This window comes from Chelonia mydas, chromosome 14, assembly GCF_015237465.2.
Source record: "Chelonia mydas isolate rCheMyd1 chromosome 14, rCheMyd1.pri.v2, whole genome shotgun sequence".
NCBI lineage: Eukaryota > Metazoa > Chordata > Testudines > Cheloniidae > Chelonia > Chelonia mydas.
Window position 1 is genome coordinate 19478350 of NC_051254.2, and position 16518 is coordinate 19494867.

The 16518-nt window shown below is 42.1% G+C and overlaps 1 protein-coding gene across 8 annotated transcripts in view; it reads left to right on the forward strand.

Moving 5' to 3' along the window:
• TBCD (tubulin folding cofactor D) overlaps nucleotides 1-16518 on the forward strand; it is a 254477-nt gene that overhangs the window by 103640 nt on the left and 134319 nt on the right. For all 8 annotated transcript variants that reach the window (XR_005227614.2, XM_043528663.1, XM_043528659.1 and 5 more), the window contains exon 15: nucleotides 3048-3204. Coding sequence is in view for 7 of the 8 variants with exons in the window: in XM_043528663.1 (XP_043384598.1) it covers nucleotides 3048-3204 (157 nt within the window). In the remaining variant the exon portion in view is untranslated. The remainder of the gene's footprint in view (nucleotides 1-3047; nucleotides 3205-16518) is intronic.

The following is a 16518-nucleotide window of genomic DNA, read 5'->3' on the forward strand; positions in this document are numbered from 1 at the left end:
CCTCCCTCCACCTCCAGAACACAACTCATGCTGTCAGGAATCCTGTTATTTCACAGAAACCATTGCCTGAAACAAGCATGGCCTTATAAATGAGACGAACAAGCTGAGAGCAGGAACAGAAACACAACAGGATCCTTTCAAGAATTTTGCCCAAAAACCAGTTGCAGAAACATTGATGGCAATAGGAGCCACTTACCTGTAACCCTGCCCTTCTTGGGTAGTAAAAGAAAGAAGAAAACACTTTGTACGCCTCCTTTGATGAGGGGACTGTACCATTCACTCTCTAAAGTGTGCGGTAGTATGACCATACTAAGAAAACAAAAACCCCATTGCTGAAACTCAGAGACTTTGCTAAATAATGCCTTGTGTCTAAATTCCATTTTCTAAGAAAGCCAACTGAGAAGTAGCAAAAGAATCTCCAAAAATGACAGTTAGCTGCTGGTGTCCTAAATTTCTCTGCCAGGCTTTATGCCTGAGGTCCTCCCTATGTGTTAGGATATAGAGGTAGTTGTGGATAACTACACTCCACCTCCACAAGACTTAATCTTCAATATTGAAGATTTCCGTGAAGCCATTCTTGGAGCTGGGGGGACAGGGACCAAAGTACTAACAATGACAGGCAACACCTGGCTCCACATTTTTATTATGTGAAACATAAACAGGATTGTCTTTCATCTTTCTCAGTATCTGGCTGAAATGAATATTTGGATGAAAAATAGGTATTTAAAGACTAAATGAGGCAAGATTGCTGTCAGGAAGAGAAAAATGCATTGAAGAATTTATCTCCTTTGTAACCTCTCTCTCTCTATCAAGGCCCCTGTCCTCACATTGTTACAGTGCAGCTTTGGGTGTTTTGTTAGATTCTGTAGTGCTCTTGGAAGCCCAAATAGCTATGGTAGCAAAAAAACCCACCTGCTTCTATCTGCATTCTATCCTGTCAGACATATTCTGGTCATGGTTTAGTCCAGGTGATCTGTGCTTTCATGACAATGCTGTTTGTTGCATCTTCTTATATCTTGGAATGAAGTCACACAATGAAAAAGCTCCAAATGGTACAAAATGCAACTACTCACCAGGCTTCTGTTGTATGCAGAGGCTATCCACTCAATACAGTGAGGGAGGATGAGAAGAGAGGGAAGGAGAAAATGCTAACTATGCTTCTTATCTAAAGTGCGATGAGAGAACTTGTGTGGGTAGATAGAGAATTTTATTTCTGTTTGGCAAATTAAATCCCAGAGTTAGTCGTAAAATTGTGTTTTGAACAACATGTCTGTCTGTGTCTTTGCTAATATTGTGTATTTTGTTTGAATGTTCATGGTACTGGCAGCTGAAGAAACAACTTAGGTGGATCTCAGTATGCGCCTGCTCAGTAGTCTCTCTCTCTCTCTCTCACTCATATCTGGCAGCTGCATAAATAACTTGGATGAAGATCTGTCAATTTCACGTCTGCTGTTGCCACAGAGAAATGTTATACAGGAATTACTTGCAGTGTTAATGTGTTCACTTGTGGAATGTTTAATACATAATTCCCATAACAAATGGTATCATGGTAATTATTGGTTAAAAAGATCTCATTAACCCACCCTGAAATTGTACGATGTAGTCCTCCAACAAAGGGTACGTGAGAGACACTTGACCTTGGCTAAAAGGCCAAAAAGCAGAGAGAAACTGATCCTTAGTTGCTGAATGGAACTCTCCATTACCCAGAGTTGTCATGCAAACTGTTCAGAATGTATTCTGTGGTTTTCCGTGGTATTGCACAATTTGTGGCGTTTGTGGGCAAACTAATTTTTCAGTGAATCTCCTTCCTCATTGTTGTAAGCTAGTCAGGGTTATTTAGAGAGATTTGGATCATCTTCAATAATTCTAAAAGTTTAGGGGAATTTGGGACAATTTTATACATATGGGTCTAACTTCATTTGGAAGGCATCTTGGAAATTGGGTGTTAATAGGCAGATGTATTTTTAAAACATCAACTCTTAAGTGTCACTCATCTCATAAAGATTACTTTGCACTTTACTAAACTCAGTGGTAAATTAGAGACACAAGGTGGGTGAAGTAATAGCTTTTGAGCTTACCCTGAGTTCTTCAGTGTTAAAAGTCAAGTCAATATTCTATGTACAATTTAGAGCACACTGTCAAATATGAAATGGCCAAAAAATATACCTACAAAACTATGAAAATAGTTCCATTTTAGGCACCTGAAGGCAAAATTTTAGACATGCCATTTTCACCACAGGCAGTGCCAGTTGTAGTTCACAGGTGGTGGTGGAATAGGTGCAGTTACATGACGTATAGTGCAACTCTGTCAAAGTGGAGCATGCATATTATTTTGTATTCCATAAGTAAATCTTTTACCTTTCACCACACCTGTCTTTACACTATGTTGTGTGTAGGTTGGGGGAAAAATGTACACATGGTACTTTGAATCTTCAAAGGAAAGTCTAGGAACTAAAGGTTATTGCCAAAACCATACAATGTATCAATTTTAGGCCTGAGTGTCCATTTTAATTAATAAAACAAATCTGTAAAAGTTTTATCAACTTTGTCTTTCAGCAGTGTAAAAAGACTAGAGAGTCAAGCTTTTTATCATTTGAAGCAGCTTTCTGCTGTACTTCCTTATTTTGTTATCCCCTTTCTAACAAGATACTTAGAACAGTGCAAGATATTCCTTATGTGGACTCATTAGTATTTTACCCATGTACCATCTTGTAAATCTTTGCTAATCTAGGGTGTTGCCTTCTATGTACTTTTGAGTATGAGAACAATGAAATACACTTGAAGGGGATGAGAAAAGAAACAGAGGTTATTAGTCAAGAAACAAAATGCCATGTAAAGTCAAAATCCTGCTTTTTTAAATTTAGTCCTAAAACCACAGCCTCTATCCCCTGAGAACAGCATTCAGTTTGTTCTAATGAACGCAGGCAAATATGTACCTTTCCTTATGTCTTTTCATTTAAAACTTATTTTATATTGAATGGCCTTGTGTTTTTGTTATTTACTGTATGTTCATATTCCTAACCGTTGTGAATTTCTTCACTCCACAGTTGTTCCTGTTATTTTAAAAGCATTGACATATGACGAGAAGCGGGGAGCCTGCAGTGTGGGTTCCAACGTAAGAGATGCAGCATGCTATGTTTGCTGGGCCTTTGCTCGTGCCTATGATCCCTTAGAAGTGAAGCCATTTGTTAATCAAATTTCAAGGTGGGTTGCTACAGTGAGAAACTGAGAGAATTCATTTTTTTTTCTTTAGGCTATTTACAGTACAGAGAATGGAAGACCGCTAAAAGAGATTTCAGAGACTTAAAACATAGGTTAATGTTACAGTTACTGCGCATCTAAAACTTTAAGACAATCATTTAAAAATGAAGTAAGGATAAATAATTTGTTAATGTTGTTCAAGAGGAAAACATCTGGTCAGGGGAAGTATTCTCTCCATTAAAAAATTGCTTTGTTGTCACAGGTGATGTCAAGGAGATTAGATGAGCTGTGAAAATTCTCACTTTTTTATCTTTGTATTCGGTGGAACAGATTTGTGGCTGTCCAGAATTTTTTTAAAAAAAAGGCATAAAAATTATTTGCTCTTGGTGGTAATAACAATTATACCAGACATCTTAATCAAGGTACAACAGCAGTGTAATGTTTTCCTTAGTTCTGGGAGGCCCTCCCTCCCTTTTTCCTTCAGATTTTCAGAGTTTAAGGATCATCATTGAAATCTAAATTTTATTTGATTTTTTTTCAAAGAACACTGTTAAATCAATTTTTAAGAGGCCGAAATATTTTCTTATTGTGTGTGGTGACTCATTTTCTTGTATTTCCCTGTCGCTACAAAACAAAGGTCAAGAAATCCACAAGCAAAAATTACTGAGGGACTGATGCTGCTTGGTGTGGAGGCTCCTTCCATCTCTCCTGCTTTTCTGCCCAGTCTTCAGCTCTAGGGCAGCGCCACTCCAAGGGACTGTGAAACCAGTACTGCTTCCTCTGCCTCAGATTAAAGTGAAGGAGAGGTGGAACTGATATTCTGTTCTAGAGTTGGGTTGCAGGTTTGCAGAGTGGTATGGGGTGGAAACAGTAGCAAGGGGAAAGGCTAAGGCGCAGAGCTGCTTTTTCCCCTTATTTTCTCAGACACTCACTAAATTCTAATGATGCAAGAATTTTTTGCTGCTTAGATGATGAGGTGCAACCCACTAAGCACTCCATCACAATCAACTTCTAGCTTGCAGCCTGCAGGTGGAGCAGCACTGGTCTAGAAGACCTGGACTCCCGCTCTTAGTCTAGTGAGCCATTTTTAGATCCTTTTGGCTTTTATATACCCATATTTCTTTTGATTCTCCTTTGACCGATCCAGTTAAAAAATTCCTGTGAAGAATAGCTGATGCAGGCTTCTTAAGTAGCCTTTGTGGGACAATTTTTTGCTTTAGATACTAGATGTGGCTTACTTTGGAAAAACTTATACTGGAAGATATTGTCAAAGTATCTGATTGAATTACATAATACGCTCCAGCAATATTTCACTCTTGTTTAATTGAAACTGGAGAAATGACAGTCTAGCCATAGTAAAAATATTTCTTTTGCAGAATATCCTGTAGAGTTTTCCTACTTGTAACAGGAAGCTTTATCATAAATAATTGAAACTAAATCAAAATTAACAAATAATGGGTCAAAGTATGTTGTGCCTTCCAGTTCTTTTGTTTTCATGGAATAGTCCTCTGCCAGTCCAGAGTCACTATAGGAGTGAACTCTGCTCTCTAAGGTTTGGATGGAGAAATGTGCCACCTCCTGTTCCTTTGGGAGGCTCACTCTTAGCTGCAGCACAGATATACCCTAAGTGTGGTGATAGACATGCCAGTGGGGCTTGAGCTGGCATGCTAAAAATAACTTCATGGAGATTGCAGCTCTGGCAGAGACTAGAACTAGTCAGCTGAGCTCAAGCCCACCCAGTCCCCTACGCTTGAGCTCAGGAGGCTAGTCTGAGTCTCTGCTGGAGCTGCAATAGCCACACAGATATTTTTAGCATCCTAGCTCCAAACCCTGCTAGTGTGAGTCTGTCTTTCTGGGCTGAGAGGCTCGCTCCCAGATGTAGTGTAGATGTATCCATAAAGACCCAGCCCTTGGTGCATAAAATAGACTAGAAACTTCCAGCAGTAGACTAGACACTAATGCAGCTTTCTTCTTCCACTGCTGGGATTGCTTTTCTGCTACAACTCTTACCCTTCCTTCTTTTGCTTTTATCTTCTTTCTGCCTGACTTGTGAGATTCTCTCCTCCGAGATACAGGTTTTTTCTCGCTGCTGCCCCCGACTGGCGGTTTAGGAGTTCTTTAATGGCTACTCTGAATCATAAGCTTGTAGCAGTAGCTCCTCTTGGCTTGTTGGCAAGTTTCCAGTGCTCCTCATCTATAGCAACAGCTCAAGTAGCTTTTTTTCTTGTCTCCACTGAAGTAACTTTTGACCAGCTGGCACTGGTCTCCAAAAGTACTGTCTGCTTCTTTAATTCTAGGCTTCCCTTCTTGGCCCTGGCCTGCTACTACTTGCCAGTCACATTAGTCCTTAGGGTTCTGAAGCAGTGGTGCCCAGTTGGGTTTCAGCTTGCCTTCCAGGATCCCGGTGGTTGCTATACTAATGTCCAGCTGAAATGAACTTTAGTTGTCATCTCCTCAAATTTATTTCCTTTGCTGAAACACAAGGCAAAGAAAAAAAGTACGTGAAAATTCAGAGATCATAGGGGTCACTGCCTTGTGGATAAGGAAGTTTCACCTTGTTCTGATCTTCTGCTCCTTTAATTTGTAGGATGCTTTTGATGAGGGAAGAGTCTTTGATGAGAGGAGTGCCTATGGGGAAGCCTGATAGTCCAGTTCTCATAGATGTTTTTCGGGAAGTGGTGAATAAAACAGTCATCTCCAGAAGGCACTCTTTCAAGCTAAGGAAATCTACAGAGGAGCTGGTCTTTCCCATACCAGGCTTCCAGAGGGAAACCTTGAGTCCAAGGGGGTCATATGCAGACCTATGAGGTCCAACTGGACCTGTCATAAATGGTATGTGGTCTAGAAAGACCAGTATGCCAAATTTGCCTCTTAATCTCAAGGCTAACTAAAAAGATGAGGATCCTGGTCAAAGGTGCTGCCTTCCTCAAAAATCTGGTCGTAAATCTTTTTTTAAATTTTTATTGTTTTTTATTCTGAGGCCTCTGTTTCCACCCCATGGCCTGGGTGATCACATCTAGGATCTCTCTTGAGTCCAACAAACTCATCCCTTGTCAAATCTAAAATCAGTTACAGCAAAATGTCTGAGCACTCCTCAGTCTTCCTTTTTATCATACTTTTCTTTTGTCTGGGATGTGACATGTACTTATGCCATTTTCTCCTTTGCTTTATCATGGAACAACAATATCTGGGTCTATATATGGGATGCAGATTCTCCATTAAGATTTTATCTAATTAATGCACTGTTTGATGGCATGAAACTGTTTGGCATGACCTTGGGTTGAGTAAGCTCTAGTTGACTAGACTGGGAAAAAAAAAATCTTTTTTGGCTTTCAGGTCTCTGGGAACAGTTTCAGAAGGGATTTAAAGGTATCCCTTTTAATAAAAGGCCAGACCCAAATAAGCCATCTTTTATGCCTACAATACTAACACCAAGTCACAATGCAATTATGCTAGCCCAGGCTAACCTCAGCTGAGTGGGAGGAAGCTGAGGAAATTCCAGAGGGTCTGGACTGGTTTGAATAGTGGTAGATTGCACACAAATAGCTATAGACAGAGTTTGCTAGCATAGCTGACAAGTATACTTTAGCTAGTGCTAGTTTCATAATAACGTTGTGATGAAAGGTTCTTGTAGTTAGATTTGTTAGTGTCTTTTCTGAATATAATAACTTAGTTTGAGCTCTCTTAGAAGTAAAGTTACCACTCTGAGTAGAAACAGGTAATAAAAAATATTCAAGTACAGCATGACACACAGTTTCACCGTGACACACAGTCAGCACACTTTGGTTAGGGGCCAATGCAATGATCACACACATTTTTTTCTTTTGTTGTTTTAAATCTAGCCTTAGGTGTGTCGCTGTTTCACTTTAAGAAGAGTCATACTTTTAGCCAGAAGCAAATTGTTGGCTAACTTGAAAATGTGAAACTCAGCATCTCAGAACAAAGAACTTGATGTTCATTATGGGTTCAGTTACACAGCAAAAACACATTCTTTCTCTGTCTCTAAAAATAAGTAGGTAAATTGTTACAGAAAAAGAACACTGACTTTTTTTTTTTAAAGCACACACTTTAAAATGCTGCACTTGAGTCTTTTCAAACATATGAGCCCTGCATCACAAATACTATCGTTCTGGGTAACAAAGGTTGAAAGGTTTCAGAGTAGCAGCCGTGTTAGGCTGTATCCGCAAAAAGAAAAGGAGTACTTGTGGCACCTTAGAGACTAACAAATGTATTTGAACATAAGCTTTCGTGAGCTACAGCTTACTTCATTGGATGCATGCCGTGGAAAATGCAGTGGGGAGATTTATATACACAGAGAACATGAAACAATGGGTGTTACCATACACACTGTAATGAGAGTGATCAGGTAAGGTGAGCTATTACCAGCAGGAGAGGAAAAAAAACCTTTTGTAGTGATAATCAAGGTGGGCCATTTCCAGCAGTTGACAAGAACGTGGGAGGAACAGTGCGGGGGGGTGGGGGAATAAACACTGGGCAATAGTTTTACTTTGTGTAATGACACATCCACTTCCAGTCTTTATTCAAGCCTAAGTTAATGGTGTCCAGTTTGCAAATTAATTCCAATTCAGCAGTCTCTCATTGGAGTCTGTTTTTGAAGTTTTGTTGTTGAAGAATTGCTACTTTTAGGTCTGTAATCGAGTGATCAGAGCGATTGAAGTGTTCTCCGACTGGTTTTTGAATGTTAGAATTCTTGATGTCTGATTTGTGTCCATTTATTCTTTTACGTAGAGGCTGCCCGGTTTGGCCAATGTACATGGTAGAGGGGCATTGCTGGCACAAGATGGCATATATCTCATTGGTAGATGTGCAGGTGAACAAGCCTCTGATAGTGTGGCTGATGTGATTATGCCCTATGACGTTGTCCCCTGAATAGATATGTGGACACAGTTGGCAACGGGCTTTGTTGCAAGGAGAGGTTCCTGGGTTAGTGGTTCTGTTGTGTGGTGTGTGGTTGCTGGTGAGTATTTGCTTCAGGTTGGGGTGCTGTCTGTAAGCAAGGACTGGCCTGTCTCCCAAGATCTGTGAGAGTGATGATCAGGATAGGTTGTAGATCCTTGATGATGCGCTGGAGAGGTTTTAGTTGGGGCTGAAGGTGATGGCTAATGGTGTTCTGTTATTTTCTTTTTTGGGCCTGTCCTCTAGTAGGTAACTTCTGGGTACTCTTCTGGCTCTGTCAGTCTGTTTCTTCACTTCAGCAGGTGGGTATTGTAATTGTAAGAATGCTTGATAGAGATCTTGTAGGTGTTTGTCTCTGTCTGAGGGGTTGGCGCAAATGCGGTTGTATTGTAGAGCTTGGCTGTAGACAACGGATCATGAGATGTGGTCTGGATGAAAGCTGGAGGCATGTAGGTAAGTCTAGTGGTCAGTAGGTTTGTGGTATAGGGTGGTGTTTATGTGACCATCGCTTATTAGCACTGTAGTGTCCAGGAAGTGGATCGGTCCAGGCTGAGGTTGATGGTGGGATGGAAATTGTTGAAATCATGGTGGAATTCCTCAAGGGCTTCTTTTCCATGGGTCCAGATGATGATGATGATGTCATCAATGTAGTGCAAGTAGAGTAGGGGGATTAGGGGATGAGAGCTGAGAAAGTATTGTTCTAAGTCAGCCATAAAAATGTTGGCATACTGTAGGGCCATGCAGGTACCCATAGCAGTGCTGCTGATTTGAAGGTATACATTGTCCCCAAATGTGAAATAGTTATGGTGAGGACAAAGTCACAAAGTTCAGCCACCAGGTTTGCCATGACATTATCGGGGATACTGTTCCTGACGGCTTGTAATCCATCTTTGTGTGGAATGTTGGTGTAGAGGGCTTCTACATCCATAGTGGCTAGGATGGTGTTTCCAGGAAGATCACCGATGGATTGTAGTTTCCTCAGGAAGTCAGTGGTCTCTCAAAGATAGCTGGGAGTGCTGGTAGTGTAGGGCCTGAGGAGAGAGTCTACTTAGCCAGACAATCCTGCTGTCAGGGTGCCAATGCCTGAGATGTTGGGGCGTCCAGGATTTCCAGGTTTGTGGATCTTGGGTAGCAGATAGAATACCCCTGCTCGTGGTTCTAGGATGTGTAGGGAGGAGTGTAGCAACATAGGTAGGTATCAGCCTTGAAGGACAAGGGGGTAATCATAGAGTAAGTGCATTGAAAGGTTGGTAATAACCAAAAGTTGGTACTGCTTGATGGATGTTGATTGGATATGTAAATTAAGTGATGATCCATTTCATGTCTACTTCAATTTTGATGTAAATTGATGTTCTTGTTGGGAGTCTCAGGAGAGAAGCAGCATGTGAACTGAACTACATTTTTGCCCCGTTACCAGTTCAGCTTGTGGTATTGAGATTACAGACCAAAAGTGTGGGGTTTTTGACCCTTCACTGAAACCTAAAGCGTTACTGGTGTGAACAAGCATTCCCTTTACTGCTAATGAAGAGCATTGATAGAACTGATAACATCTTACCAATTGACAAAAAGGGAAAACTTTTCAATTGAGCCACTCTACATTTGTGGGGGAAGCTTGCTCTGTCACTTCCAGTGCTGAACCTGGTCTGTAGTTAAATAGGGGACTTAGGTTTATCACCTTCCACAAGTGTTAATGTTTTAAACAAAAATATATAATAATCTTCTTTTATAACGAAGTATTCTGCTATACAGGAAAAATCCTTTGATTCACAAAATGGTGACTCGCCTCTGCCTTTTTGTGGGCATAAGTGCTGTGTTGTTAACAAGCGTTGTTCAGCATACTGATGTGACAAACTTGTTAAGGTGCCAGTAGGACCTAGACTATTTACTCCTACTCTGAGCTCAGTACTCTTCCTCCTAACTAATCAAATTGTAGATGAACAAAGTATTTGCCTCAGAATTATAGTACTTTTATCTGGATACTTATCTTGACTATTTTTATTTCTGTCCTTATTTTGGTATCTGAACCAACACAAATGCCCTTTTGGAGTGTTTATTTTTTTTAAGTCCGGTTCAACTGGTTTCTAAAGGAACAGTAGTTCTAACCCTTCCCTGCACTATCCAAACTACAAGCCCACATGCAATACAAAAAGAAAATTGTTGGGAGCATGGATAATTAAAAATTAAGTAACCTGCTGAATTAATTGCAGGACTGCCTTACCTTCTTCTGGAGTATTTGCATGTACCAAAAGTATCCTATTGGGAGTATTTTTTAGGGAATTTACCATTTGTTTATAATGCTTGATTCCCCCTCCCCCCACTGTTTTACTTAAAATGAGTGAATGTTTCTTCTGTACTAGGAGAGTGCAAATAATGTGTAGTTTAAGCACTGTGAGGCATTTGAAAATAATTCTATTCTCATTCCCCCCCAGAAAAAATCCAAAGAAATGCATTCTATACTAAGCAGCAGCTTTGCACTACGAAGTAGAGTTGTTCTGCCAGTTTGTCTAAAGCCATTTGTATAGAATTTTTTGAGTAACTTCTAAATTGTGCTTCAGTTGTAACCTTCTCGATTTATTTAATTACATTGAGCTGTTGGAATGCATTTTCATGTCCCTAAATAAAATGACACAATTGATCAATAAATTAATTGTTCTTAGCATTTGTACCTCTTTTATTAAGTTATAATTACTGACTACTCTTTCCCCCTCCTCCAATTCAGCATAGCACTGTACTATACAAATAGTGCATGCAGTGTAGGAGTGTAAGAAGTTTAGTCTTCCCTGCGGTAGAGCGTTGTTTGTGGTAAGAAGAAAAAGAGGGTGTGGCTATCGGATAAACTGAGGTAGCTTGCTCCAGGGCAAGATTGTCCTGTAGAATCAGGAAGTTTGAAGCATTGCTCTGAGCTACATCTTGTGCCCGGATGAAACAATGAGAATAATTTCCATGTAGAAAAATGTATTTGTTGATTGAATACTGTCTTCAGAAGAGGGCTGTTGGATAGAATTTGCAACGTTGATGGTTGGTCTTGCTTTTCTGTAGTGTAGAGCTGTTTGCTAAAAGTTAATCTTGAATTTAAATGCTGTTGTCTTTTTTATTCATTTAGTGTGTTGTGTTTAAGTCCCAGTGTTACAATCTCTACTAATAGTATTCTTTCAAAAGATTTATTTACTGAAATACACACAGTTTTCACACAATATAGCTGGCATTGCTATGGCCTCTTGAAATTTTTATTTAAGAAGTGATACATATCTCTTTACTTTTAATATTGAGGTATCTTTTAAAAGTTAGACATTACTAAATTCTGATTTCTAGTATGCTGCCACAACTGCTTGGGACTAAAGTATCATTAAAGATTCCAACACACTTCTTTCTAATAGTCAAATTAAGTTAAGCTGAAGATAGTATTGTAACAAAAAATTAAATATACTTGGAACTACAAAAGGTGTCTCCTGGAGACTCAAATGAGTGAGCCATTCTTTGCTCTACCTGTTAAAAATCAGGTGCGGTAAGTTCCAAACAAGTCAAGACAAGTTTCTTTACCTGCCTTAAAAAAAAAATCCCATTTTATTTGACATGAACTGTTTCTTTACATTGTTTACTTGTGGCACCTTAGAGACTAACCAATTTATTTGAGCATAAGCTTTCGTGAGCTACAGCTCACTTCATCGGATGAAACTTTACATTGTTTGTATCGCATAAACTCCCACAATGAAAGCAAACAGGAGAAGACGCCTTAAACATGTTTAATCTTAGAAAGACTGTTCTCATTGCTAGTTGTATTGCATATCACAGCAGTGTGTGTGCATGCACTTATTTGAAATATGAAATGAACTTGAACAATTCATTAACACAGTTTGATGGGTTTTAAATGTTCTTAGTAAAAGGATTAACACACAACTATGATCATAGAGAAAAGGCTTGATTTGTGAATGCAACAGTGAAGAAGGGGCAGTAAGCTCTGTTGTACTGTTGCTCAGTGTTCACTTCTATGCATGTAAAATAGTGTACAGTCTGCTTCATGGTTTCTCTTGTGTGGTCAGTAGGTCAATTTCCCCTTTTGTTTATGTGGGTCTTTCATACACTAACAGAGGAGAGGAAAAACGTGTAAGAAATGTGATTGGCAAAACTAAAAAAATTGGCTACAGGGCTTCTGTTAGGTTTAGTAATGTGAAATTATTTTGAATTCAATTTTTGGAATTGATTAGATTTCAAGTTTACATTTTCCCTTTTAATTACAAAGCAAAAAGAACAGGACTTGCACTTCAGCTGATAGCTGAAAACTTGTAATGTTTGATTCTAACCTTTAAGATCAGCATGTTAATTATGAAGTTATTGGGAGAGAATAAAATGACATCATATTTTTAATAGAAGCTGCTTTTTGCACCTTAATCTCACTAAAGGTACCATTGTTACAAGAGAAACTGAGGATAGTGTAGATAACTAAAAGCTAAAACTGATACTCGGTCTGTAACTGTTGTTTTAGCAAAACTATCTCACAGTTGAGTTCAGGACAGCATACATAATGCTGAACTGCGTGGCTTGGATGGTTCATGTCACAAAAAGACACTGTCAAAATGTTTCATAATTTACAATTCATGTTTTGACCTTATGATGGGTCACATTTAACCCTTTGGAAACTTGAAACAGAAATCTGCTTTTTTCTTTACCAGCATAATTTTTTCCTAATATTGTGCATACCCACTTTTGTGTTTTAAAGGGTTGCTGCACCAAAAAACACACATCCCTAAAATTCCCTTCCTTGTCCCCCAAATGGGGAAATGTTTATCTATTCCAGGAATTTTCACACTGTTTTGTAGTGACTTGTAGATTTGTAGACTACATTTTAATAGAGAGTATATTGTAGTCAACTAGTCTTCCACTCATTATTATACACATCATCACCCCTCCTAGTTTATAATCACATAAATCCTTGTGGGGATAGCAGTTGTGCACATGGAAAAGTAATATTAGGAAAGTATTTAATAGATTTCTTTAGCTGTTTTCAGTGCAATAAGAGTTATATCCTCTTTGAAGAAAAGATTAACTATGTATATTTTTGCAGATGAGTACTCTAAATACAGGGTGATTTGATGGCATCGTGTAATTAATACCTTTATGCTGAAGCAAAGCCATTGTGAATTTACCTTTCAGCTAATATTTATTTCCTGTATTGCCTAGAGTCAATAAATAACGTAATGAAGAATTTCAGAGTCAGAAAGGAATAATTTTCTGCTTAAATGATTCTGCTGAAATGGCTATTACTTGCCAAAGCAGTTGAATGCTGGAGGTAGGTTTATAGAGATGTAGACCTGATCTTCTGGGATATACTTTACACCTCTCTTGTTATATGGCACATTTAAACACCAGCTTCTGTTAACGTGAATGGGTACTGAACTGTGCAAAATCATGATGCGTTTTGCATAAAGATTCCTCTTTTGTTTTGTCAGTTAGTGCCATTGTAAATACTCTTCTTCGAGTGCTTGCTCATGTCCATTCCATATTAGGTGTGTGTGCTTGCCACGTGCACCGGTGCCGGAAGTTTTTCCCTCAGTAGTATCTGTAGGGGACCAGCTCTGGCGCCCCCAGGAAGGGCGCGCACATACTGCGGTACAAGGGGTGCCGCTGGTTCCCCTACCCTCAGTTCCTTCTTGCCACCAGTGATGGTGCTGAAATGTCTGCTGCTTTGGTTAGCATTGTGTTTGGTTCAGTGTTTCTTCCAAACGTTTACTGTAAAATAATTGTAAAATAGTTGACAGCTAATAGTTCCCTTAGTGTTCGTTCTAATATAGTCAGTCCTGGACGAGACTCAGCCTAGGGACGGAGCATACCCCAGGACCCAGGCTTTATGCCCTGTGATCGTTTTAAGTGGCCTATGCCCATCAGCAACCTGCACGCTAGAAGTTTTTGAGGTGTCTAGGCGAAGGACACATAAGCGACAAGTGTCGCAACTGTAAATCCTTCAAACCCCAAACGAAAAAGGAGAGAGAGATCGATATCAGGGCACTCCTGATGGAGTCGGAGCAGAGGTCTGACATGGCCCTGAGCACTGCAGCATTGGTGTAGAGCACCCCGCCGGCGCCATCTTCGCGTCGGCACTGATTCCACCTCCCTGGCTCTGCCCAAGAAGCCAAAGAGAACTATGAGGGGATGATCCCCCACTTCCCGTAAGGGAAAAGAACAGGGCTGGAGGAGAGCCAAGACCTGTGCCGGGTGGCTCAACGCCTCCATCAGGGAGTCAGATCCCAGCTCAAGTTGAGCAGTTCAGCCCATCTTGTAGAATGCCTGCAACCCTGGACAGTGATGTCCTGTTGACACAGGAGGCCTTGCAGGCAGTGCAGGAGATCCTGATGCTACTGGTGCCGCCCACACTGGCTCCAGTGGTACCCTGGTCTAAGGGTAAACCAGCCTTGGGACCTTACCGTGTGTCCCCACCTCAGCGGCACCACTCCCCTTCTCAGGGGACGGCCCGCCAGGGCTCACCCGTTCGGAGTCGTCACGCCTCAGAAGCAGGGAGGCAGGCTCAACGAAGCCCTCTTCGGTCTCCGGACCCTGGGCACTGAGAGCAGGATTCGCTGTGTGGCTTGCCGGCAACCTGGCGCAGACCTACTGAGGCCTACCTGGCAAAAACATTGAGACTGGCCTTTTGTGTCTCCAACGCCTCGGCACCAGTCATGTGAACCATTGTTTGAATGCGGCTACCAGTTACTGACCCACCGACACCCGTCACAGAGACCTCCTGACGACCGGCCCGCTTCAGCTCCCAGTCCTGTTCCAGGTACTGGTCAAGCAGCATAAGGCATAGATCGCCGGTTTACTGACACTGATCCGCCAAGCGCTGATAGTTCCCCAGGTTCCTGCATGAGGGACTCGTCTAGGTCGGTGAGGTCGATGTCGAGGTATTGCGGTTGGCACCGCATGGAGAAGGAACACCGGTCCGCTTGATCATGGTCGCCTGGCAGTGACCACTCCGGCTCCGGAACTGAGTAGGAGTCCTTGATGGCAGGACAAGCCCTGGCACCCGCAGTACCATCCACATCATCGACACCACAACCCACCCTGTTGCCCAAAGCCAGTGGCTGCTGGCGGCCTGGTACCCCTGGAATGTGTGGGGGTTTCCCCAGCCCTCGCAGACAGTCCACTCGTTGGTGGGGGCCTCAGGCCATCAGGCTCAGCATCCCGCCCTCCACCAGAGGCAGAGGCCCCTGAAGGCAGGACCCCCCAGGTCCATGAGCAGTCAAGGGAACAACCTGCTGGACCACCAGGGGACATGGTGGCTCTCCCACAGCAACGGCTTCGTCCTCATCGTCGCTGGACGAAGACATCACGGGTCCCCCTCAACCAGTTCCACAAGATGGTGCTAAGACTCATCAGGAACTATTTGAAGAGGGTTGCCTCCAACCTGGGGCTCCAGGCGGAGAAGCTAGAGGAGCCATTGGACTTCTTATTTGAAGTCCTCTGCTCCACGGCACCTGCTAGGGTGGCTTTGCCCCTACACAAAGGGGTATAGAAAATTATTAATGCACTGTGGCAAACCCCTCCTCCCTGTCCCCCATTTCAAAAAGGGCTGAACGTAAATACTTTGTGCCAGCTAAAGGCCACGAGCATTTCTACAGCCACCCAGCCCCAAACTTTATTGTAGTTGAGGCTGTTAATCAAAGGGAGAGGTAGGGGGAACCCAGGCCCATGCCCAAAAATAAAGACTCGAAGAGACTGGATCTATTTGGGCGAAAAATTTATTCGTCTTCTAGCCTTCAATTGAGAGGCCAACCACCAAGCCTTCCTCGGCCGCTACGATTACAACACGTGGCAGGCCATGGCCAGGTTCAAGGCTTCGCTTCCTGAAGGGCTCTGGAAGGAATTCCAGGTGATCCTCGAGGAGGGCACTGCTGTGGCCAGGGTGGCCCTCCAGACAGCTTCAGACGCGGCGAATTCCATGGCTTGCACCATGGCCTCGGCCATCTCCATGCAGCGGGTATCCTGGCTGCTCCTCTCTGGCCTGTCGACAGAGGCTCAGCAGTCAATGCAGGACCTTCCCTTTGATGGCCAGGCCCTGTTTGCAGAACAGATGGACTGTAAGATGCATGCACTCAAGGACTCCTGCGTTACCCTGAAAACTCTAGGCTGTATGTCCTTGGTCCAGCCTGTAAGTGGTTCAAACCGCAGCCAGCTCAGGGCCAAGGGAGGCAACCCCGGCAGGAGCTGCCCCACAAAAAGAGCAGGGGCTATAAACGCTGCCCAAACCACCTACCTTCTCCTTCCATCCAACTGGGCTTGACCTGCAATAAGCAGGGGAGCAAGCAGGAATTTGAGGGTGTGCCTGAGGGCAACCTACCAGACTATACCCCAGACTTTTCTTTCTTGCCTTTCTCCAAGCACCTTTCTTTTTTCCTGCCAGGATGG